The sequence below is a fragment of the Gopherus evgoodei genome, chromosome 5 (assembly GCF_007399415.2).
Source record: "Gopherus evgoodei ecotype Sinaloan lineage chromosome 5, rGopEvg1_v1.p, whole genome shotgun sequence".
In the NCBI taxonomy this organism is placed as follows: Eukaryota; Metazoa; Chordata; order Testudines; family Testudinidae; genus Gopherus; species Gopherus evgoodei.
Window position 1 is genome coordinate 75,804,836 of NC_044326.1, and position 26,785 is coordinate 75,831,620.

At 41.4% G+C, this 26,785-nt stretch overlaps 1 protein-coding gene across 1 annotated transcript in view; it reads right to left on the minus strand.

Moving 5' to 3' along the window:
• CPE (carboxypeptidase E) overlaps positions 1-26,785 on the minus strand; it is an 86,435-nt gene that overhangs the window by 19,141 nt on the left and 40,509 nt on the right. The window contains exons 2-4 of the mRNA XM_030564550.1: positions 7,851-8,047; positions 4,723-4,890; positions 3,507-3,624 (exon numbers count right to left, since the gene is read on the minus strand). Of these exons, the coding sequence (XP_030420410.1) occupies positions 3,507-3,624; positions 4,723-4,890; positions 7,851-8,047 (483 nt within the window). The remainder of the gene's footprint in view (positions 1-3,506; positions 3,625-4,722; positions 4,891-7,850; positions 8,048-26,785) is intronic.

Consider the following 26,785-nt stretch of genomic DNA (forward strand, 5'->3'; position numbering starts at 1 on the left):
GAGAAAATGAGTTGAAGAAGGACAAGGATTACAAATAAGATCAGATGGTTATTCATTTTAAGCCTGTGCACTTGTTAGTAGTTGAAGTAATAAAATACTACTACTACTATGTGCAAACTGGTAAAATGATTCTGCTGCAGAGTAAACCATTTTATAAGAGACTACATGTTGCCGAGTAGTGCTAGCAAAGAGAAACTGCAATACAGTTATTTTCACTAACATACATGTCATTTTCATAACTGCATTTATTAAAGTACCAATAGTTAAATCTTGACATCATAAAGAACTCATCCAACTAAGTATGTCACTAATGTCTTAGTTTGCAAGCCATAGACAAACAGCCTCTACTTACATGTCAGCCATTGTACATATAACCACTGGTTCACATATTTGGTAATTACCACATGACAATGGACTATACTTCAGACAGATGATGAGGATGACATGGAGAGTTATACATTGTGGGCAGAAAGGGTGAAATCCTGGCTCCACAACGGTTAATGGTAAAAGTCCCATTGACTTCAGCGGAGGCAGGATATCACCCAAGCTGCTTTTGCCATCTGAGGGCTTGTCTACATCAGAAAGTTGCAGCGCTGGTGAGGGAGTTACAGCACTGCAACTTAGGAGGTGTACACATCTGCAGGGCACCACCAGCGCTGCAACTCCCTGTTTGCAGCGCTGGCCGTACTCCCGTTTTGTCTCGGGTGTAGAGGATCCAGCGCTGGTGATCCAGCGCTGGTAATCAAATATAGACACTTACCAGCGCTTTTCTTGACCTCCGTGGAATAAGCAGGTATCCCAGCATACCTGAGGAAGCCTCTGGTAATCAAGCTGGTCTCCTTCCCCGGCTTGCTCTTGCGTTCCCCGAACCCCAAGCAAGCAGGTCTCCTTCCCTGCGGTTTGCAGGGTGGTTCGGGGAACGCGAGAGCAAACCGCGGCGAAGCTGGTCTCCTTTCCCGGTTTGCTCTCTCGTTCCCCGAACCCCCGAGCAAGCAGGTCTCCTTCCCTGCGGTTTGCAGGGTGGTTCGGAGAACACGAGAGCAAACCGCGGCGAAGCTGGTCTCCTTTCCCGGTTTGCTCTCTCGTTCCCCGAACCCCCCTTGAAGCCGCCCAACAGCGCTGCAGTGTGGCCACATCTAACACCACTTGCAGCGCTGGTTGCTGTAAGTGTGGCCACTCTGCAGCGCTGGCCCTATACAGCTGTACTAATACAGCTGTAACAACCAGCGCTGCAAAATTTTAGATGTAGACATGGCCTAAGTCACATTGCTTGGGAAGTTCCTAGCCTCATGACTCAATATTTCACTACCATTTCTTCACTGACAGGAGTCCAGACCTTCAAAACCCATTCCCTTCTCCCTGATTAGGAAAATCTAGTGTATGACTACAAAGGATATAATGTAGGGCAATGGTCCCCAAACTGTGGGGCACGCCCTCCTAGGAGTGTTTGGGGAAGCACACTGTGTAGCGGGGCTGGGGCCAGCCCACACGAGGGACAGGGAGGGAGTGCCATGTTTCCAGATCCCTTCTAGTCCCAGACCAGCTTCATCCCCATCCTTGTTCCTTCCCTAATCCCATTCACCCCACAGTCCTGCTTCTGCCCCCGACCAGGTCCAACCCCAGTCCTAGCTCCACTCTGCCCCCAGCCAAGCTGTGCCCTCATTCACTCTCCCCAGACCACCTTTGCCCCCAGTCCCAGCTCCACTCCATCCCGACTCTGCCCTCATTCCCTCTCTAACTCCAGACCAGCTTCCCCCATCCCCATTTCTGCCCCCAGCTCCATTTTAAGCCTGTGCTCTGCTGCTAAGGAAGCCTGGGCTGTGCAGTAATGGGCGAGACACGGATAGATTCCGTTAATGGTAAGGTGGGGGCACAACTGTATAAGTTTGGTGATGTAAGGTAACTGTTTCAGGATCTTCTAAATTAATTCATCATTACAAGTTTGCACTAAAATTATAGTGCAAATGGATAAAATTTCCTGAACCTGATTCTCCACTGTGTTATATCAATTATATGCCAAGTAGCCCCACTGAAATCAGGCCCTTCTAACTGTAGAAAATGTATCTTCAAAAACTAGAGTGAAAGATGACGTTAACTATCTTTGAACCAATAAATATAACTAATTAATGGATAATCTACTTAAATGGGTCATTACTATACAGTTGCATGGTATTTTCACTCCACTCCTAGGTGATTAGGCCTCAGCTAGAATATTGTGTCTAATTCTGGGCACATTTCAGGAAAGATGTGGACAAATTGGAGAAAGTCCAGAGAAGAGCAACAAAAATGATTAAAGGTCTAGAAAACATGATCTATGAGGAAATATTGAAAAAAAAATGGGTTTGTTTAGTTTAAAAAGGAAATTGAGGAGGGACATAATTTTCAAGTACATAAAAGGTTGTTATAATGAGGAAGATGAAAAAAAGTTCTCGTTAACCTCTGATGATAGGACAAGAAGCAATGGGCTTAAATTGCAGCAAGGGAGGTTTAGGTTGGACATTAGGAATAACTTCCAGTTAAGCACTGGAACAAATTGCCTACGGAGGCTGTGGAATCTCTGTCACTGGGGGGTTTAAGAGCAGGTTAGACAAACACCTGTCAGGAATGGTCCAGATTAGTGGTTCCCAAACTTTACCAGCCTGTGAACCCCTTTCACTAGCACGTCAAGTCTCGCGAACCCCTCCTTAAAAATTAATATTTCCAGGGATTTTCTTCTTTACCTGAGTATAAATTATAAAAGCAGTGATCTTGGAAATACAAAATTTGTTTTATGACTTGCTTATTACACACTATTTATTATTATTTATATCATGATAGTATTTTTATTACATTATGAAAATGGTAACACTCTTCCAAGATCTCACTTTCGTAGCTTGTATCACTTTGAACAAGCCTGTTATAAGACAAGGCTCCTATGTTTCATCAAGGAGTATCAGATATGAAACAGCAGGAAGGTATTTAAGAAGCCAGCTCAAACAGTTCCTCCTACACAAGCATTCAGGTCTTGAGCAGTCCAGGCAAACAACGCATGTACAACAAAGCTTAAATTTGTTCTTCATAATAATTTTAAAAACAATACTAGCTGTCTATTTAATTTTAAAAACAGCAAAAAATATCCACCTCCCTTTCTGTTTCTTATAAGGAGTCTTGAACTTTAGATTTCCTCAGTATGATAGACATGCTTGCTTTGATCTGCTTAGCTCTTGGAAGTCCAGGGGCTGCAGGCTGCTGGCCCCATGCTGCCTGGGATCCCTAGGGATAGCTCCATCCGCCATTAGGGATTTTTTTTCCTGAGACACGTGTAACATTTCACAAACCCCAGTTTGGGAACCACTGGTCTAGATAATACTTAGTCCTGCCATGAGTGTAGATGACCTACTGAGGTCCCTTCCAGTCTTACACTTCTATGATTTGGAAAGTGAATCTTAGTTAGCAACCATGGAAGGACAGCATATCTACATCCAATTTGTGTCTTTGGACATACGAAGCTAATGTATAATACACACCACTGCGCGTTTCATCATATGGATAGTTTGCAACAAGGTCTCCTCCATGAAGGTTGGCTGAGAGGACAAAGGGAATATCCATAATCCAGTGAATGATACTTTTAGTTTCAGGAGCAAGCTATAACAAAACAGATATTTTCAGCAATTAACCTTGATAATCCATGTAGTAGCATACCCAGCAGTCTAATGCCTTTTAAATACAAATTACAGGCTTGATTCTGATCACACTTATGGCCCAATCCATCTAAGTCAATGGGAATCTTTCAACTGGCTTCAAGGCAGCTGATTGACATTAGATGTCATTAGATTGTACAGATGTCAATCTGGAGGTAGCTGCATTGACTTTGGTGAATTCACATTAAAAAAAGGTGTAAATTAGGTCAGAATTAGACCCTATATTTATTGCATCTCAGTGTTTGACTTTACCCTGCTACACATAGCACAGGAAATATTGCAAATATTGTGGTAATTTTGAAAGCCATGAAAAAATAAATGTGGATTTCAGTGACATCCACTGTACATTCTATGCTGTACAATGGATAGATAGTTAAATTAAACCTGTGCTTAGCTGGTAGCCACTTTTCATCAACAGGTTGTCAAAATCTGTAATCAAAGGCTGGCTTTTAGAGCCATAGCCACCTAACAGTATACGTCAGTGTACCAGGAGTAGTTCCTGAAGCATTCTGCATGTGAAGATCAGAAGTAGGCAAAACCTCTCCAGACGTGTTAAACCCATATATATTTAAGAATATGGGTACATAAACAAGAACTGAGTTTCCAGCAGGGAAGATCAATGTTAAAGTGACTTCTGGCAGTGTTCCACAGATGGCAATACCAGGGCTGTCTGTTCGACAAGGGAAATGTAGGAAACAAAATCAAGGATGACTTCATAATCTCTGGTCTTAAAAAAATTAAGGTTGGAATTAAGGAGAGTGACTGTGAACTAACAGAATGGACCAAAAAAGACTTGCTACAAGAAAGGAGGAATCCAGTTTATGAAACATTCAATAGAAAGAAATTAATGGTGCACTAGGAGCGGACAGATTTAAGATCACAAAATAGATTAGTTTAAGTAACAAAATAGTCCAAGTCCAGAACTTTGTCTTATTTATTTAAAAACATAGGCTTCTTGATGTAAGAGCCAGCAAGAGAGCTCTCTATGGAAAAGGATGAAACACACTCAATGATTTGGTGGAAAGTACATGACATTATTTACCTTAGGATTCTGGTCCACAGCTTTCCTCATGTTTTTCAGTAGGTGATTGTTTGGGCCACCTTCTCTCTCATTAACGTAAGCTATTCTATCCAGGTCAGGGAAATTACGGTTCAGGTCTATTCCTTGAGCATTACTTCGGCCGACAAACCAGTCTTTGAGTTCACCAGGCTGAAAGGGAAGAGGGAACAGAAAGAGAAAACAAAAGTAATTCAGGTCATCTGTATAGACCAACACATATGTATTAATATTATTATTTGTATTACTGTATTTGTATTATTTGTAGCACACAGGGGCCCCAGTCCTAGCCCAGGACCACACTGTACTAGGCACTGTACAAAACAGAACAAAGATCCTGCCCCAAAGGGCTTACAATCTAATTATCAGAAAGAGACAACAGATGGATAAAGACGGGAGAGTACAAGTAAACGAGACAATATAGGTGACAGGCAGTGGTCTTTGCACGATGGCAGCCTAACCATTCCGTGGTTTTTGTACACATCATAGCAAAGGAGAGTTTTGATGAAGGAGTTGAAGGTAGTTTTGTGGATGTTTAAGGGGACCACCTTCCAGATGTGAGGGGCAGCATGGAAGAAGGCATGAAAGTGCTCGTGATGGTGGAGGTCAGCATCATCGGCAAATCAGAAAACAGCAACAGGTCAATAGTGAAAGAGAGATGATAGATAGGGTGGATTGACTATGAAGTGCCTGGAAAGTGAATACTAGCAACTTATATTTGATGTGACAGGGAAGGGAGAGGCCAGTGGAGAGATTGAAAAAGAGGGGTGACAAGGGCTAGGAAAATTATCTAAGGAGCAGGATTCTGAATGGATTTGAGCAGGGCAAGATTGCATTTGCCAAGGCCGAGAACCGGATGTTACAGTAACTGAGACACAAGATGATGACAGTTTGGATGCGAGCTTTAGCTGTATGATGGACAGGGAAGGCTGTATCTTTGAAATGTTATGCAGAAAGAATCAGCATAAACCTAAAATAAATTTGCACTCTGGCCCAAAGCCTTGTGTCATAACTTACTAAGGCAAAACTCCCACTGAAGTCAACAGTGTTTTATGTGAATTTGCACTGAGAGAGAACTTTGGGATTTGGCCCTAGAGTTGGATTATTGCAGATCAGTGAGTGTTAGTAGCTTAAAGCTGAGGTTAAAGGCAAATTCTCTTAGGAAAGGCATCCTTGCATGGCAGAAAGTTCAGATTTGTATTATCATGCTTCAGGTCGTATTATTTCTAAAAGATCAAATACTGAAGTTCTTATGCAGACAAACTCCTATGAAAGTCAATGTTCCTCATCCAGAGGAGAGTTGCAGCTGTTCAGAATTTATCAGGGATCAGGAACAACGTGAGTTTTGCATTAGCAAGAACTTCCAGATTTGGCTATGATGCTTCAATTTGCATTAAAAAACCATATTTATTCCCTGAAGCCGACCAGTGACAGCGTGTACATAACTACTCTGATGATTATTTGTATTCTCTCTCATTATAACTTTAGCTAATGGAAAATTCATGGCAAAGATATCATTTTGGTTTAATTTGTGGGGTGTATCAAACCTGCCATAAAGCTCCGTACACTGTAGCACTATACAAATAAAATTTAAGTAACACTAAAAGCAATACATGTAAAGACCAGTTTCCTTCTGAAGACAGGAAAGAGGTGCTTTCCCATTTTAAATCAAAGTTTTACAAAAGTGATTTAACTTGAGAAGGATATATGGCGATCAACTGGTAATTTATGGGAAATATAGATTCCACTTTGCTGCCACTAGAGGGAGTGCTAATACTGAACATTTTTTAGAAATAGCGATGGTAACTGATTCAAACATGACTGTTTCATTTCCATGAGTTTAACAATATTTTAATAAACAGAATCTTACTTATTTAATAATATATAAGCTTTCATGTGGTAAACTTCAAAATTACTATAGTAGTAATTTTTACAATTTAATGTACTCAAAGTCTAATGAAAATATATTTTGTTAGCGATCTAAACTATAGTTATTTGATATTTTTATTATAAATCATAATAATGATCACGTCTTTATTAAAGGTGCAATTATAGATCTTAATAGTGACCATACACTAAAGCCCCAATCCTGAAAACACTTCTTCAGATATTTAACTTTAAGCATGTCAGTAGTCCCATTCATTTCAATGGGTATATTCATTGGAGTAAAATTACAAGTGTGCATAAGTGCAGAATGGTGGATGAGTAATCCATTAATACAATTTTATATCTGCATGATAAGATCACAATTTTCTTGACTGTATTCATTATCCTAAATTTGCTGAATAATTCTTGGTCAGTAGTTGGTTTAGAGGATGCTTGTTCAGAGTCTTTGATAGTTGAAATTAAAGCAGTTTTATGAGACATATAAGTCACATAATATGTTTCTGTTCCCTGATTGGATGGATGTAATTCTTAGAATCAGGTTTTCAGTGAGAATACTCTTAATCAGGGCTGGCTCCAGCTTTTTTGCTGCCCCAAGAGGTGTAGAAAAAAGAAAGAAAGAAAGAAAAACCCGATTGAGCTGCCGCTGAAGAGGAAGAGAGGGAGTGAAGGACTTGCCATCGAATTGCCGCCAAAGACTGAAGTGGAGCGATTGGGCTGCTGCCAAAGAGCCACCGAAGAGGAAGGATTCTCCTCCGAATTACTACAGCAGACCCAGATGTGCTGCCCCTTTCTATTGGCTGCCCCAGGCACCTGCTTCCTTCGCTGGTGCCTGGAGCTGGCCCTGCTCTTAATTATTACTTAAACTTGCAATATTCCATTAAAATTTGCTGTTTGGAGGGAAAACATTCTGGTCAGTGAACTTATTTGATAGAATAAGTATGAAATGTGATAACAGAAAGGTCATGAATACAGTGAATTAGTTAAACTAAAATGAACATTTGGAGACAATTTTTTGCAGTATTTGCCTAGCTGTATCATATACCTTATTAAAAAGGACAGTTACAATGTATTTTACTATTAAAAATAGTGTTTCAGCTGGACTAATCAAAAGTCATTGCAGTAAAAATTCATATATTTCTGAGCTTGTTATATTAGCGGTGCTTTTCACTGAGTCGGAGGTAGATACAGAGAGTGATTACAATTCTTATATACGTTGGCTTACAAACCTGGGATGCTGCCTTCTCAAACCCATCTGGATTTAAGGATGGCATAATATGGATGCGTGTGCTGTGGATCAAATTCATAATTGTCTCGTTTCCCTTCTGGTATTCATTACACAGGTACTGAGCTAAGAAAATAAGCAGCTCCCTTCCAACAGCTTCATTCCCATGCATATTCCCGATATATTTAAATTCAGGCTCCCCTGCAACACAAAGAAGAAACATTCCTTAGACAGATGCAAAGAATATTCGCCAAAGCCCATGGACAAAGTGTGGATCAGTTCCATATTACAGCTGTTTCTAACACTATTATTATAGTTCTATGTCCCCACCCTTTGTCCCTGAAGATCTAAGAGAAAGAGATTGAGAATTTCCTTCAGGATAGTGAATTTAGATTTTCAAAACAATCCAGCTAAATAAACAAAGTAATCCTTATTAAGGAGTTTGTCTAAGAGTTGAGAAAAGACACCAAATTCTGATCCAGTGTACCAGTGTAAATGCACCATTAATATTAATTGTGTGTCTCTGCATTTACATTGTGCAACTGAAATAATCCAAATTTAGCACATACATTTATTGTTTATAAAGAATAAATTCACTTTTCAAGAAAGGAAAAGTATTGCTAAATTAAACTTTTAATTGTTAATGTCATTTTAGGGCTAGGTTAAAACACCCACTACTTGCAAAGATTTTAAACTGGAATGATAATTTTTATAACCCTTCCAATGAATAGCTACTGCTCCTAGTGGTCTGAAAGTCCTATTTAACAACTGTCTGGGACATTCACTTCAGATTTATAAACTTATTGCAGTACCTTGATGAGTAGAATCTGTGTTTTTTCCTTAATTAAATAAAAACTCCAATCTTCCCAAATTATGCTTATTGATCATTATCATTGTAGCTCTAGATACAAGAGGAATGTGCAGGAGAGAGTTTGTGGTCCCTAGAGGCATGAAGAATTTATATGCATTTATTATTTTTAAGGTAATATCTTGGGCCCTGATCCTGCAAACATTCAGGCACATGTTTAATTTTAAGCATGTGAGAATTCTAACTGACATCAAGGGGACTCTCATGCTAAAGGTATGCATATTCCTAAGTGTTTGCAGGATTGGGGGGTTAATTTTCTTTTTATCTGTGTTCATCTCTAGATATGAATATTTAATTTTTATTCCATTATAACTGCTCTCATCTGATCATGGAGTCTTTCAATGATATGCTTTGAGTATCTAATTTTGAATACCTGATCTGATCTGTATTAACTGGTGTGTCATATGTAAGACACGGGAAGTAATTATCCCACTCTATTTGGCCTTGGTGAGACTCCAGCTGGAGTATTGTGTCCAGTGTTGGGCATCATACTTTAGGAAAGATGGGGACAAACTGGAGAGAATCCAAAGGACAGCAGCAAAAATGATCAAAGTTTTAGAAAAACTTTATCCCTGAACCTGTAGCAATTTTACAGGTTATTACCACTAAACCCAAACGTTCTTGTTAAACCCTCTAAAACCAACTCTTCTTCTCTTCATTGCTTTATCAGTTTTCTATCAATAACATTCCTCTGGACAGTGTCCATTTAGTGCTTCAAGTAGAGGTGCATGAGCAGTAGCACAGTGATATCATCACTCACTCTCTCCAATAATCCTAACCTTTAACCCTAACCCTTCTGCCTGCCTAGGTCATGTTTCCCCTTAACATGCCCATTTAGTGCTGCAGGCAGAGGAATCTCTGCCTATAGCACTAAGTGGGCATGGTTAGATGAACCAAAACAGTTTTGAGTAGGCAAAGGTAAATGATCTTGCCTGAACCAGGCATAGTGTGGAGGGAGCCACAGTACAAATCTCTATTCTCTTTCCTACTCCACCTATATAGCAACTGATCTGAAGCAGCCTTATTCCTGTCCTAAACTCCTTCAAAGCACCTCAGTCCTGACCTGCAGTTTTATTTGCTGAATCAATTCAAGCAATGGGATTGAAGTATGCTAATGAACTGGAGGGAGTGATGACTGGCTGAGTTACCTCTGATGTCACAATGATCCAACCAGCAGACCAGATTCAGTGATGAATCCTGATCACGTCACCTCAGGCACATTGCGCATATGCTAAAACTTCATTTACCAATGTGCTTTTCTATGTGACATGATAATCAGCCAACGTTCATACTCTTGCAGTTTAGTCAATATTACACTTGAGTATTTCAACTTCAGAGCTCACTCACATTAAGGACATGAACATGCAATTTACCTGCTGGAAACAGAATTATTTTCCCTATAATTTCAGGCAGGAAAAGGTAGCGACTTGTCAGTGTTTTAAGGCACCACATGTCTGTCTGTCCAGAAATCCTTTAAGAGCCAGTAGAGGTATCTGCTGCTCCCTTTCTGAATATGGCTACTACAATTTACAATCCTTCATAAATCATCACGTTCTTGTGAAAAGACACTGTCAATTCAAATTTGATGTAAAATGTTGATTTTTGTAAAAATTAACTTCCCCCAAACCTAAGATCAGTGTAAGTAATTCTATGTTGTTGATTTTTAAAAAATTTGTAGACAAGTTTTCAATAAAGAATTACAGTGTTTGCAATCCAAAAACCTAAAAATGAAACAGACTAAAAACAAACATGAAATTGACTCAACTGATTCCCATGGCTCAGGATCAGAGAAATGCAAGAGTCATTTCAATTAATTTTCAAAAGCAGCATCTAAATTTGAGCACTCAGTAACTGGATGTCTAACGTTAGCCCCCCTAGATATCTGAATTTGGGGACTCAAAATTGGAGTCAATTTCTGAAAAGGAGGCCTAGCCTCTCTGTGCCTTAGTTTTACCTATGGATGAAAAGTCCTAAAAATATTATTATTACAAGATAATCTTATTAACATCATCATCATCTAGTAAGGTCATCACAAAAAAGAAGCAGCTTGCCTCAATTTCTGCTTCCAAAGAATTCCCCTCTTTTTTTTTTTTTTTTTTAAGACTGGCTCTTGATAGCAAAAACTAAATGAAAAGGTGGCAATATTTTTATTGGCAACCCAGTACTGAATTTTTCAAAAATAACTTAATATCTTTGGTAAAGCACAAACTCCTTCAGTTACTCTGGTTTTTACATAGATCCTGAACTGACCTCAGAGTGCATTAGAGCCTAAGAACTGATTAAGGAAGAAGTGTTTTAAAATGTTAAGCTTTTCAGGTGACAAATTGACAAGCACTGCTACATGTCACTAACCACTTCTAAAGGCACTGTCACCTAATAATTGTTCATTTCCTAGAAACACAATGTACGGAACTAATGTTAGATTGTCCAACTAAAGATAATTTATAGAAGAACCACTTATTTTCAAATAAAGGCTATATCACAAATGCAAGTTTTTTAAAAACAAATAAACAAACACATCCAGATAATTCTTTGAATGCCTGTTTAAAGGCAATAATGCTTTTAAAATATTGGTTTGGGAAGTTCCTGGAGCTTTAAAGTGTTTGAACTCATAGACAGACAGATACATTTGGCATCTACTAATCAAATAAATTATGAGTCCAGAGGTTGCCATTCAGTTACATTTGTTGTAATGTTAAGAGCTAGCATGGAAGAAATGTATAATAACTCATGTCATGGAATGGGGGGGGAAATCATATGAAGAAAGAGTAACTGCTGAAAGATTGAAGTGGTTTATAAATGGCTTTGCAAATGAGTTGGAAATAACCTTAGAAAGGACAGACTCCTTGTTCTGCTCTCTCATATCCCCCATGGAAAAGCTAGCAATATTTCTTAGGTAATAGGGTTAGTGTTTCTGATTACTTCCATTTGCCTGTCATTGTTAAATATGACAACCTGTAAACTATTCCTGCAGCTACACAATGTTGCAAATCTTGGAGCTCTTACCAAGAGGAAATTCATTACTCTAACTGTATTTGAGGACTTTTCCATGCTCTGTGATTTTGTTTGTAGTTCAGAGAGACAGAAAGTCTCTGGGGATCAATTAAATAAAAGATCAGGGGGTTATGTAATGGATTTCTCTGGTCCATATGAAAAAAAATGAGATGGAGAAAAAAAAGAGGAAATACAGTATAGCTTTCTGTTACCTGGTAAACTAAATGACTGCAACCTGACTGATCTCTCTCAGTGAGTTGTGTGAAGTCAATGCTAGTATGTTTCATTTAAATTCTGCAATGCAGTGTTATTTTCTAAATCATTATATATTAGCAGCCACAGATAATTTTAGGGCGGGATTTTCAAAAAAAGCAATGTTAACCTAACTCTGCTCCCACTGAAATGAACAGGAGCGTTACCATTTAGTTAAATGAAAGCTAAGGGCTTGTCTACATCAGAAAGTTGCAGCGCTGGTGAGGGAGTTACAGCGCTGCAACTTTGAAGGTGTACACATCTGCAGGGCATCACCAGCGCTGCAACTCCCTGTTTGCAGCGCTGGCCGTACTCCCGTTTTGTCTCGGGTGTAGAGGATCCAGCGCTGGTGATCCAGCGCTGGTAATCCAATGTAGACACTTACCAGCGCTTTTCTTGACCTCCGTGGAAGGAGGAAGCCTCTGGTAATCAAGCTGGTCTCACTTTCCCGGTTTGCTCTCTCGTTCCCGGAACCCCGAGCAAGCAGGTCTCCTTCCCTGAGGTTTGCAGGGTGGCTCCGGGAACGCGAGAGCAAACCGCGGCGAAGCTGGTCTCCTTTTCCGGTTTGCTCTCTCGTTCCCCGAACCGCCAAGCAAGCGGTTCTCCTTCCCTGCGGTTTGCAGGGTGGCTCCGGGAACGCGAGAGCAAAGCGCGGCGAAGCTGGTCTCCTTCCCCGGCTTGCTCTCTCGTTCTCGGAACCCCGAGCAAGCGGTTCTCCTTCCCTGCGGTTTGCAGGGTGGCTCCGGGAACGCGAGAGCAAACCGCGGCGAAGCTGGTCTCCTTCCCCGGCTTGCTCTCTCGTTCCCGGAACCCCGAGCAAGCAGGTCTCCTTCCCTGCGGTTTGCAGGGTGGCTCCGGGAACGCGAGAGCAAACCGCGGCGAAGCTGGTCTCCTTTCCCGGTTTGCTCTCTCGTTCCCCGAACCGCCGAGCAAGCGGTTCTCCTTCCCTGCGGTTTGCAGGGTGGCTCCGGGAACGCGAGAGCAAATCGCGGCGAAGCTGGTCTCCTTCCCCGGCTTGCTCTCTCGTTCCCGGAACCCCGAGCAAGCGGTTCTCCTTCCCTGCGGTTTGCAGGGTGGCTCCGGGAACGCGAGAGCAAACCGCGGCGAAGCTGGTCTCCTTCCCCGGCTTGCTCTCTCGTTCCCGGAACCCCGAGCAAGCGGTTCTCCTTCCCTGCGGTTTGCAGGGTGGCTCCGGGAACACGAGAGCAAAGCGCGGCGAAGCTGGTCTCCTTCCCCGGCTTGCTCTCTCGTTCCCGGAACCCCGAGCAAGCGGTTCTCCTTCCCTGCGGTTTGCAGGGTGGCTCCGGGAACGCGAGAGCAAACCGCGGCGAAGCTGGTCTCCTTTCCCAGTTTGCTCTCTCGTTCCCCGAACCGCCGAGCAAGCGGTTCTCCTTCCCTGCGGTTTGCAGGGTGGCTCCGGGAACGCGAGAGCAAACCGCGGCGAAGCTGGTCTCCTTCCCCGGCTTGCTCTCTCGTTCCCGGAACCCCGAGCAAGCGGTTCTCCTTCCCTGCGGTTTGCAGGGTGGCTCCGGGAACGCGAGAGCAAACCGCGGCGAAGCTGGTCTCCTTCCCCGGCTTGCTCTCTCGTTCCCGGAACCCCGAGCAAGCAGGTCTCCTTCCCTGCGGTTTGCAGGGTGGCTCCGGGAACGCGAGAGCAAACTGCGGCGAAGCTGGTCTCCTTTCCCGGTTTGCTCTCTCGTTCCCCGAACCGCCGAGCAAGCGGTTCTCCTTCCCTGCGGTTTGCAGGGTGGCTCCGGGAACGCGAGAGCAAACCGCGGCGAAGCTGGTCTCCTTTCCCGGTTTGCTCTCTCGTTCCCCGAACCGCCGAGCAAGCGGTTCTCCTTCCCTGCGGTTTGCAGGGTGGCTCCGGGAACGCGAGAGCAAACCGCGGCGAAGCTGGTCTCCTTCCCCGGCTTGCTCTCTCGTTCCCGGAACCCCGAGCAAGCGGTTCTCCTTCCCTGCGGTTTGCAGGGTGGCTCCGGGAACGCGAGAGCAAACCGCGGCGAAGCTGGTCTCCTTTCCCGGTTTGCTCTCGCGTTCCCGGAACCCCCCTTGAAGCCGCCCAACAGCGCTGCAGTGTGGCCACATCTAACACCACTTGCAGCGCTGGTTGCTGTAAGTGTGGCCACTCTGCAGCGCTGGCCCTATACAGCTGTACTAATACAGCTGTAACAACCAGCGCTGCCAAATTTTAGATGTAGACATGGCCTCAGTTAGGCCAACATGGAATGATTTTGGAAAAATCCCATCCTTCATACCCTTGTAATTAACCACCAGAAAATAGAGCAGAAGAAAACAGAAACAAAAATTCATGAAGCCCTTGGCAGATGGCTACTTTGAAGCAAAGTAACAGATCCATTTTTTTTATCTCGTTGAACTCAAGACAGGTCCCAACTCTCATATCTGAATTTGAAAAGTAAATATTAAAATAATCCTAATTTAATATAAAAGTGAAACTATAACTTTGTGTAGCATATTAAACTATTAGATAAACCTAAAGAACAGCTGAACTTGTACAGCTCATCTTGGCATTTATAAGGTAAGAAGCTACCTCAGTACTATTGAATGAATGAACACCCAAAAAGTTCAGAGGGCCTAATTATGCCTGTAAAATGGTGTCTGAAACATTAGCCAAATCACTTTGGTTTGGAAATGAAGTTCACAAAATTACTTTTCTCGATGTATTCCCACTTCCTTCACCGCTGAACAAAACCAGGAAATGCAGAGGTGTGTTGCGCTTCATATTCAAGCTAGTCATCTCCACCATAAAGGGTCTTCATGACTCTGTGCTTTTCTGCCTTAAAGCTCTTCTCTAATAACCTGTCACTCACTGCTAAAGCCTTCTCTACACTTGAATGTTATTTAAGATTAAGATAGTGTGTAAATTTAAAACACAATAGCTATTCCTGGATAACTTTGTTTGTGGGTACTCTTATTCCAGAATAAGCGTGCCCATAGGAATATAGGACCACATTAGACCTAAGTAAATTGACTTTGGATTTTGACATAAGCAACAGGCCAAAAGTATGTGAGCAAAAAGAATGAATTTATGAGAAAGGAGAATTGTTTGTGTCAACTTGTAGTGACCCTCAGAATATCAGTGTGATCTTATTTTAGGATTTGGGCTAAGCAATAGAAATAAAGAAAACATGGTCAATTGGGCACCAGGTGCAGAAAATTGGTTAGAAATGTGTAGTCCAGCAGCTAGGGGGAAATATTGTCAAATAAGATAAGAAGAAAACCTTGAAGAAAGTAGAATATAGTCGTAAACTATACTTGATTTTAAAGTCCAGTTACCAGCAATGACATTGTTTGTTACAGTATATAAAAAGCAAGATTTTCTAGGGGTTCATCAGAGCTTTTCCTTATTTCGCCAATGCTTATAACTGTATTGTTGCTAGGGTATAGGATATACAGGTGTATATACTTAAATTCATATATTAAAGGTAACCAACACCATGTGTGTGGTAGCTGAGTCATGGTAAACACTAGCATACATATTAGAGAAATTATTTCCAACAGTGCCTCATTCCTATTAACTTAGTCCACTTTCAAACGTATTCCAGAATAACTCCATATGCAGACAAGCCTTTACTATGCTTGGAACAGCCTCCCTCATGATGTAGGCCAAGCATCCTCTCACTCTGTTTCTAGAATCCCTCCTTAAGACCTATTCTTTCATGAACATTCCAAGGCTGATCTCCCCCTGATGATGTGCCCTCTGGTACTTACACTTCAAGTGTTATCTGATGTACCCATCTGAATTAGACTGTCAGATATTGTGGACAGGGACCACTTACTTTAATGGACGAAAGGATCAAACTATATGTCTATTACTTGTCCACATAAGCCTTGTCTTCACTGCTAAAAAAAGGTGTGCTTTTTACCTGAGGGTAACTAACACATGATCTATCCTGAAATAAACACACAATGCAGATCAGGCACTTCATTTTACCATGAGGTAGACTCACCTTGAAGAGGGTAAAGGTCTGTTTACTTTTCAGTTTACTTCATGGTAAAACTGAAGTGCCTGGTCTCCACTGTGTTTTTACTTTGGAGAGATCATGGATATTATTTCCCCATGAGATACAAGATGTACCTTTTCTTCACTGCTAAAAATAAATTAAAGCAGGGCCATATTGCCCTGTGAACACTTCTGGTGCTATGTAAATGAATAAATAAATAACCAGGCTTTCACATTATAATAAATAATTTGGAATAATTTCTAGCTGCATTCATTTTCTGAAAAACTTCATCTAAATAGGAATCAGTATAACTCAATAGCCATGAAGTCCTGGTTTCTTAAAAATTGAGAAATTTAGTGAATAGATGGTTAGAGTTGTTCATTTTAATTCAAAGCAGATAAATAATGAGTAAGAATTAAATTAAAATTTTAAAAACAATAAATCTCTCTCTGATGGGTTTGGCCAAGAGACTAGATTAATATTTGTTTTTGTATTAGATTGATCAGATTCAAATTCTTCCCAAGTGCTTTAGAAAGAAAATGTGTAACAATACTTTGCACTCATAATATGCCTTTAATTCATCATATCCTTATGATGGCAGGTGTTATCAGCACTACATTAAGGGTGAGGATAGTAAGGAAAAGAGACGTTAAGTGACTTGACCTGGTCAGTGGCAGAACTGGGAACAGAACCCAGCTTTCTGTCTCCCACTCCGTTGTTCTAACTGCTAAACAAGACTGCCTTCTCTGGAGGTAGATGCTGATAGTGCATGACTGTGTGAGCAAATGTTCACATATCACCATGAATATTAGCTGTGGAATACAACAGGCCCTGCTCACCTTGTCCTCTCTGTTTATTAATACCAGCAAACTTTTAAATTATTTACACAGTCTGCACAGTGGTTAAGTGTCATTTCAAAGGGATTGGCTGTATTCCTATAGTTTGGCTGGCACACGATGCAAAAATATTTCTTTAATCTGCCAATTTGTCATTGCAATGTATCTTTTTAATCACAAGGAAGTTTATACATATGACAGGTTTAGGTGGGTGTATGCAAGGTGGTTCATTATCAAGTTCATCTGACAAGCTTTTATCTCTTCAGAAGACTCTAAAGTATCAGTGATTTTATTTAGCTATAGAAATGTCTGACACTATCACTGTGGTTCAGAAGAATTGGATTAACAATTCCATTCTTTATTCCTGGGGTAAATATGTAAGAAATTTAAAACTAAATTATAGCTCAAATCCTCTTTATAATACACTGCAGCTGTTACCAGTGGGAGACATTCAGAACTTTGGGGTCTATTCACCTATTGTTGTGCTTTAGTGACTGATAACACTAAGAGGATAAATCGCCCTCACTGAGTTCATGAGACAAAAACTAAGCTGAAAAAGTCCATTCTGTCTGATGCAATCTTATGTGAGAGGCATCAGTAAGACTACAGAAAAAGAAAAACAGCAAGAACTTAAATTAACTCTCTCTACTATTTTTGTAAGTTATTCACTGGAAACAAAGAAAATCGCTACTTACACCAAAATACTTCCTTTCCAGGAGGGACTCATGCAAAAGGAAAACATAACCAGAAAGCGGTGCAGGCCCAATTTTACATTGCCCTGCAGTTTCTTTGTACCAACTAGGCTAGGGAAAAGGGCAGGAACAAACCCAGCTCATGGAATTTCTGCATCACCTCCACAGTAGCTTCTGGAGCAGTGGGACCAGAGGAGAGAAGGAACATAGTGAGGGAATAGGGTGCAAAGTCAGGGCATTCTAGGGTTGCCACCCATCCAGTTTTTACCTGGACAGTCTGGTTTTTGGCTTCTGTGTCTGAATGCCATTTAGGGTTACAAGGTGCTCAGTTTTTGGGGACCTGGCAACCCTAATTTATAGCACCCAAACTCAAAGTCCGGGTACTGCAGGGCAGGGAGAGGCACTATGTCATTAACTCATGCCAATCCCTGCTCAGCCGAGGCTGCCTCCTACCTGCAAGCATGCTTTTTGGGACAATCCTGTGATCGATGAGAGGAAAGGAGAGAGGAGTGAGCGACAGAGGCCAGGCCTTTGGGGGAAGAGGTGGAGCAGGGAGCGGGGCCTCAGGGATCCGGTTACCAACCATTAGAAAGGTGGCATTCTCATGCCTCAGTAATTCTATGCTCCTGTACAGGCCCATAGGCATCACTGCAACAGGGATGCAAGTTAGAGCAGCCTTCAGGACTGCTTTAGCCTGAGCCTTTCACTGCCACTACTAGTGCTACAGCAGCTACACTGTTATTTATACTCACGCTAGCTTGATGAGAGCTAGCATGACTATGTGTCCATGAGCAGGGACTAGAGCAAGCCTTAGAGAAGAGGGATTTGTCACTTCAGGAAAGTGAAACAGCCATCAAATCCTGCAGAGCCTGAGAATCCTTGCTGAAAATAGACTCCAAACCTGAGACTCCAGCGGCATCCCTGCAAATCCTGTTCCTTTCTCCAGATTTCTTCCCCCGTTTCCTCAGTTTCTCTCCCAGGAACCACAGTGGCATTTTTGCCCCCCACTGCAGCAGCCTATTCCTGATCTTCCTTGTCCTTGGGGAGCTAATGCTGATTGGACCTAACAGCAACTTGCCCTGCAGTTTACATCCTACTTCCAGGGGTGCATGCCAAGTAGGCAACTGCTCCTCAGCTTTATCCCTGTACCTTCATTCCCATCACACCCAAAGCTCCAGCCTCCAAGTTCTAGTGCAGGGAGATTTCTGCTTACTTTGGCTGCACTTTCTTTGCTGGTTTTGGGGTCTTTCTTACTCCTTTGCTTCTCTTGCCCCTGTAGGAGAAGTGTGAGGAATCTGGCCCTCAGAGATAAAAACAGAACAGCACAGGTAAACCACGTTTGTATGTGAATTGTAACTGGTGAACAGGGGCTGGACTGACAGCACTAGAATCCTGAAACAAGCCCACAGAACAAGTACAGTACAGAAGGCAGCAAGGGAGGCTTCCTGACACTGCCCCAACAATATGCCTCAGATGCAATCATGGATGGACTCTTACTAGCAGTGACGGCAATTTGTCTCTATGGCAATTCAGTGTGTTTTATTGAAAATAATCTCTGTCTTCCTCTCTCCCTCCTTAATAAAATTCTGCATTTCAACAGCATGATGCATTTTAAGATAGTAACTGTTTCCGGAAATTGCCAATGACTAAGGACTTGTTTACCCAGGGAAATTGACTGTACAGCTCCCCTGGGTGGACACTCTGTTCTGGAATAAAATTTACTTTATTCCAGAATAATTATTCCACTTTCCTCACATAGACAAGACCTAATGCTCATTAGCTTTTGCTTGAATTTACTGTTATTTGTCAAGAAGTTTGTGAAAGGATTTTTAAAGTGAAAAACCATCTTTATTTGATCAATTATAGGAAAAGCAAGCTGACAGAGCAAGAGCTGACAGGAAAAAAAAATCTACCTTTATGAAACACAAACCTATGAGGACTAACAAAGGACACAAATTACATCAGAATATTAGGTTTTATGATTTGATGTGCTTCAGTACACAGTGACCAAGAAAGATTGCAGGGTAAGTTATCTTCTTGTAACATCCAATATCTTTTGTGATGCTCTCTTAAAAGAGGAGGTCACATAATAAAAGTGGTCTCTTGCACACTTTTCATAGTACCAAGCAGTATCATGTAACCACTTCAGAGGGTTCGTTCTTCCTGTCTTCACTGTCAGTGGTTATTGCCACATTACAATGCTAGAATATTTTTTTAAATCTCTACCAATTTTGGTTTAAAAGTGAAGAATCTTCAAAATCAGAACCCTTTGCTCGTGCAAGTTGTCTGATCCTGATTCAGGAGCGTGATAAAGTTCTTCCTCTACCTTGGTGGGTCCTGCACTTATTGGCAGATTTTGCTAGCCTCAGAGATCTTCCTGTATTGGATCAGGAATTGGGAGGTTTTGGGGGGAACCCAGGCCCAACCTCTACCCCAGGTTCCAGCCCAGATCCCTGTAGATTGCAGCTGTCTAGAGTGCCTTCTGGAACAGCTACATGACAGCTAGCTAGAATTCCCTGGACTACTTCCCCGTGGCCTCCTCCCAACATCACCTTTGTCCTCACCAGAGGACCTTCCTCCTGATGTCTGTTAATACTTGTGCTCCTCAGTCCTGCAGCAGCATGTCCTCTTACTCCCAGCTCCTTATGCACACCTCACTAACTGGACTGAGAGCCTTTTTATACCAGGTATCCTGATTAGCCTTAATTAATTCTAGTAACTTTCCAATTGGCTACAGGTGTTCTAATGAGCCTGCCTGCCTTAATTAGTTCTAGAAAGTTCCTGAGTGTTCTGGAATAGTCTCTGTTGTTTTACCCAGGGAAAAGGGACCTGCTTAACCTGGAGCTAATTTTTCTACCTTCAACCACTCTCTTGTAGCCATCTGGCCTGACCCTGTCACAGGAGATAAAACCTCAGCAGCAGTGCAGGAGTCAAACCTAATGAATTAAGTAATATCCCTGTGTGACACTACATCCCCATATTCTTCATAGAGATATTGTTACAATATGATTATGGTGTAACTATGATGTATTTTATACAAATAGTCATGTGACATTCAGTAAATCACTGGTATATGATTATTCTGTTTATATGATATATCACTTTTGTATCTGAAGTTTGGAATATTGTCTATGCATCTATTACAAATGTGTTGCATTCTGTCTAGTGGGCATTTTCCAAGTGAATCAGTTTAGATGGCTTGTTGGGAAGGGCCATTTGGGAGAACAATAGGTCTTAGAAGATGTTAATCTCCCACTGGGGAGACTTCCTGAGAAAGTTACACAGAACCTCTGTCTCATGATGACTGATACAGAGGCATGTCACCAAGTCACCTGGTACTGGACTCCATGATAATACTAGTGTTTTTCCACTGACCAGGTGTGGGAATCAAACTGGGAGAGACAAAGGATTCTCATCATATGCAAAAACTATTTAAGGCAGGGGAGTGATATCACCGTAGTTGGCTCTTCACTGACTTCCCGCTCAAGAAAGAAGACTGCTGAAAACACCTGAGAAGAAAAAGCTTGAACTACGGGAAAAGGGCTGAACTCGGGCTAGAGGGTTGCCTGGGCTGTGAAAGGAATAACTGCTGTTTTAAGGTGCATGCAAGTGCAGCTTGCCTTCAAGAATCTCTGAAATCTGCCTAAAACATATCCAATTGCTACACATATCCAATTTCTTTAGTATATTTAACCTTAGGTTGCGTGTTTGTTTTATTTGGTAGGTAATCTGTTTTGATCTATATGCTATCCCTTAAAATCTATCTTTTGTAGTTAATAAACTTGTTTTTGTCTGGTCTAAAATCAGTGTGTGTAGAAATCATAACTTGGGGCAGAAAGCTATGTATATTCCTCTCCACATTGAGGGAGGGGGCAAATTTCATGAGCTTACACTGTACAGTTCTCTGTTCTGTGCAAGACAGTATAATCTTGGGTTTAACACTTCAGATGGGGTGTGCACCAGAGTAATTGGACAGTTCTCTAGCAGAGCTGATCTCAGCATCTGTGTGCTGGATGTGTTCCTACCTTTATGTGTGCTGGTAAAGTGCAGTCTGAATCCTGGGGAAGGGCTTGGCAGGCTGCATAGCAGTATGGTGTAAAGGGAACCCAGGCTGGTGGGTCAGGCGGGCTCGGTGGTACCCCAGTTCTAAGCGGCATGGCGGAAGGGGAGGGAACCTATCGCACCCTTCTTCTTAAATCAGGTTGTTTGTGATCAATTCCAGCATGTTTTAGCAGCTAATAGTCTCACAAGCTTCTGAAGTTAGAGATGAATGTTTTATGCTTTCTGAAAACTGAGATTAAAAGCTTTTAGATAATGTGCAGCTTTGATAATAGCTCTAATTGTTCTTGAGACAGAAACCACTACAGCAGGCCAGAATTGAAAAGGAAGGAAAAAGGAGGCAAAATGGTAATCAGAATGCTATGATTTTATGGTCAAATACTATATCTTCAAATATCCAGTGTGATACACCATTGCAACATGTATGTACAGTATGGATTATTTGTTTTTAACCTCTTGGTTAACTTGATATCCTTCCTCAAAGAGTTATTCACCCCTCACACCAGGCAAAAACACAGACCTGGATGGCCAGACCAACATGCAATGCTTCCTGGGCCAATATGTCCCTACTCACATATTTGTTAGAAACATGGAAATCCTTTATTAAATGCGCTCCTATGTCCGTGTAAACAATAAGACAGGAAAAGAAATGATGATAATTTAATGTAAGTCAGATCTAAGGAGAGGAAGCCAGTCTGATGTAAAAGCTAACCTAATCAGGCTTGGTGTGCAAGAGGAAGAAATGAACCGTATTACAGTCTGTTGACTCAAGAATAATGATATCAGCCTACTGAGCTGGGTAAAATCTTTGCCTCAGTAGCAAATGGGGGGAAAAAAGGAAAAGAGGCTGTTTCTAGAGGTTTGTTTGTTTGTTTTTCCTCTTCATACAAGGGACTGCCAGACAGAGAATGCCAGATGGACAGTGACCTTGGAACTGGAAGCTGAGACACAGCATTGCAATTGTGAGTCGCTATAGGCCATTAATATATATGGATTTCATCTTGCTTAACAGTCTGTAACAGCTTTAGCATCTGCTTAGGGATACATATCATAGTGACTTGCTAACAGTCAGATTGTTTGCTATATACGAAAAAAGGTCAGGGATTGGTAAATTCCCTCAGGTTTCCCTCACAGAATGTCCATTGGAGTTTGCCTTCAGAGAAGCAATCAGCAGGTTCTAAACTCAGAGAAGGCTGAGTCAGGCATGAGATTACAGTCCAAGTACCCAGGAAAGGACAGCAGAAATTGCAGTATCTGTCACACCTATGGGGATGTCTACACTGCAACATAAGCCTGTGTTTGAGCCCAGCTCAAGCCTAAACCCCTTGCATCTACATTGCAATTGTGCTAAGCAAGGGCTCAGACCTAGGGTCTCAGGACCTGCAGGGCTGGAGAGTCCAAGCTCAACATAAGCCAGGGCCCGGCATCCAAGCTTATTGCTTTGCAGTGCAGACATAGCCCCACCTGACTCAGGTCTTGAGAGTCAACCACAAATATCCCACAATTCAATGAGACAACTTCCTTGGTCCTCTCTATTCCAACAATCTACTCTACTGAAAATAGAAGCCATCCCCACCATTTGCTAATGGCAGCAGCTCAGCTCATCATTAATCCATTTTCTTCTGATCACTGATCTGCAAGCACACTGTCAGAGAGCCCTCTAGATTTGCAATGGAGGGTGAACCTATCAAGCTTTTTGCAAAGCAGACTGCTTCCTAGTAATGTGCAGGGTGGGCAGCAAAGTTTTCCCACAGTGCACCATGATCCTAGGGTTAAAGCAGCCATATTTCAAGGAGGCAGCACTAGGGACTATGGGATATGGTTACTTTGACTTGGGTCTATGCACTGCAGTGTGGATGCCATAACACTAGGTTCAAGCACAGGTTAGAACAGTGCTAACAGACGGTTAAAATACAGTGTAGATACTCAAACCTGGGGTTCCCTAACACAGGTCAGCTGACTCAAGTCCCACTAACCCCAGGCTTACATTGCAGTGTATACATACCATAAGAAGGCAGTGAATGAACTCCAGGATGAACATCATGAAATTTATAACTAAACAATTGCATGCTGATCTCTGCATCTGACAATCCTGTTTCATGCAATTTGATACAATAGAAATCTACATGATTTATACCCCCCACCTGCAGACAGGCAGAAGGGCTAGTTAAAAATAACAAGGCATATTCTTTACAAAAGGATGACTAATAACCATTTCTCACAGTTATAGCCAGTCTGCCTCCATTAGACTACACATATCCAAGTAACAGGCAACAGCAGGATCAGGAACTGAATCTCTCTTCCCTATCTGATTTTTTAATTCTGCTAAGAAACATTAAAAGCTACAGTAAATCCAGATTTTGTGAGCTCTCATCTTTTTCAAAAGTTTCTATCCCTTTTATATTGTTAGCAACACATCACAGAGGCTTTTCTTGCCAATGCACCAAAAAACAAGTCAAGCTGATGAGAAAGAACATTTTCTTTGCCATTATCTAAGAACGTAATGCTGCACCAATAAAATCAAGGAGAGTTTTGCCACTAGACTTCAGTGGCAGCAGGATCAGGCATTTTGGGATTGATTGGTCTTCACCTTGTACCTAGTGCAGTCTTTCACACCTATGGAAAGGGAGTGCAGAACACTATGGGCCTGATTCTCCAGTCACACTAGTGTCAATCCGAAGTTTTGAAATCAATGAGGTTGTGCCAGAGTAAAATCACTGCAAGCAAAAAGGCAATTGTGCCCTACCATTCTGATCTGATAGTGTCTTACACTCATGTTATACAGGTATAAATGACTACACAAGATGCAAGGCAGTGAAAAATCAGAACCCCAGCCCTTTTAATGTGCCTGTGATGTATATTGTATGCCTGCATACATTAATAAATATTCAATATTAGAGCTGGTTGGAAAAGTGGGGCAGGGATGTTTCCCACATATCATTTTTATTTATTGGTGACAAATCAAAACCCAAGCTTTTTTAGCTGAAAACCAATGTAGTCTGGCCGCGAAGCCTGGCCATTGAAAAAAATGGGACCACAAGGCAGCTGAACTACAACTCCCATGAAGTACCACAGTGGCAATTCAAATCAGCATTTTTGTTATTCAGATATATTGGGTTTTTTTGACAAAACATCAAAATTATCCAAAGAAAGCAGACACTTTTCATGAAAAATTTCATTTAATTGAAAATCAAGTTTTCCATTGAAATACAAACATTTTCCATCAAAACTGACCAGCCCCATTCAATAGAATAAGAATAATACCATTGATTATCCACCTGCTTATTGAACAGCAAATCAGAAATGATTGTTCCCTGGTTAAAGTATTTTCTGCTTCCTCTGCTCTCTAGAGATACAGGTACCACTCTCTTTTGCCTGAGTCTAAAGTAAACAAGAGTATAATTAATTTTTTTAAAATTGAAACAGGGACTTGATGAAGTGCAAACCAGTGCCCAGTGTGATTTATGCAAAACCTGTACAGGAAACAAACATGGGAGCAGATTTTTATTTTAAATTTTTCTAATTGGCCTTTGTAAGTTTTGCTATTTTGCCTTTTTTTAAACAAAAAAAAATTGTAGCTCTAAGAAGTAAATGAAAAATGAAAAAGACTGTTAAGATACATAGGAATAGGAGAAGTACTAGGAGCCCTAACTAGGGTGACCAGATAGCAAGTGTGAAAAATCAGGACGGGGCAGTGGGTAATTGGCACCTATATACGAAAAAGGACCAAATATTGGGACTGTCCCTATGAAATCAGGATATCTGGTCACCCTAGCCCTAACTCTTTAATCCAACTTCATTAATCACCTTGCTTCTGAACAACTTTTCCAATTGTACCTTTTGTACACAACAGCAGAAGAGAATTAATAGATATGACGTGTCTCTGGAAACTGTGTGGGTGGAAAATGTCAAACAGCACCAGGAGACAAAGAAGTGTAAACTGTAGCTAAAACTTCAATACACAGATAAGGAGATACAGCATGCAGATGGCCAAATAATCTCTGTAAGCAAAAGTGTAAATTCATCAGAGCTATAGGAACAATTTCTTCACAAAAGGCCCTAACCCTGAAAAAGCAGCTGAAATCCAATCTGGAAGTGACAGCTTAAAGGCCAAATAGATTTACCAAAATACTTCTAAAGCTTTAAAAACACATGTACATGGAACACCACACACACACACACCCTATCTTTTTGGGTTTGGTTAATACAAAACGAGCTCGAGATTCTCAGCATGTGACTGAGAGCACTGTGGAGATGATGTCGTCCAAGCAGCATTGTACTTATGCTAAGACTCATCTTTGGTACTTCTAGGAGGAACCCTGGTACCTTTCATGATGGACTGCCAGGTGAAATAAAAGTGGGCCTTTTTCCCTATTTGGCTCTGTCTTCATCCTCCTCCTCTCTCACGTCTCATTCTATCTTGTTCCAGCCTCTAACCTGGACAAAGCACTAGTAAATATAATGGATGAAGTCTTGGTCCCACCAAAATCAATATCAAAACTCCCATTGACTTCAATGGGGCCAAGATTTCACCCACTGTTGGGAACAATCCCACATTAGCAGGGGGAGAATGAGATGATCTAATAGGTCATTCTGCCGCAGCTGCTTTCTCAGTCCACTCCTCTGCAGATTTTTCTTTAACACCCCCATTGCTTGCACTACGCCAGCCAGATGACTCTCTTCCCCATATTTTACTTCTCTCAGACTATTAGGGCAGAGACTGACATGGTTATGGGAGAAGCACTGTCTTCCTAATGTGAGTTGAAGAGTTTACAGAAATAATTGCTTAGATCAAGTAGGAGGAAAGGTGTGGTGCATGGCTAAATACACATTTGACTAACTGTTTAGCCAAAGCCAGTAATTTATGGAACAAAGAAAAATTGTGGAGTAGTGTGGAAAGTGAAATCCATCTTTTTTTTGACCCACTGGTCTTGGATACATGTTTATACATTATTGGATTTATGTATTATATACACACATACCCAATGTCCTTCACTCTTCTTCTCAGGAGTTAGGAAGGTCATTCTGAGTTCATGTAAATATTTTTCATACCATGCTGTTCACAAAGTACTCCTTATATATAAAAAACACCTAATTTTAAACAAAAGGAGTAGCATTTACAGATATTTAAAATGGCAAGAAAAAGAAAATAATTGGTACATTTTGAAAACTAAATGCAAACCATATGACTCCAATGGAGAAATAAATAGAATTCTTTTAGGGAGCAACCCAATAACCGCTGGTCTTCACTAACCCCCCCATGCCCTGCGATT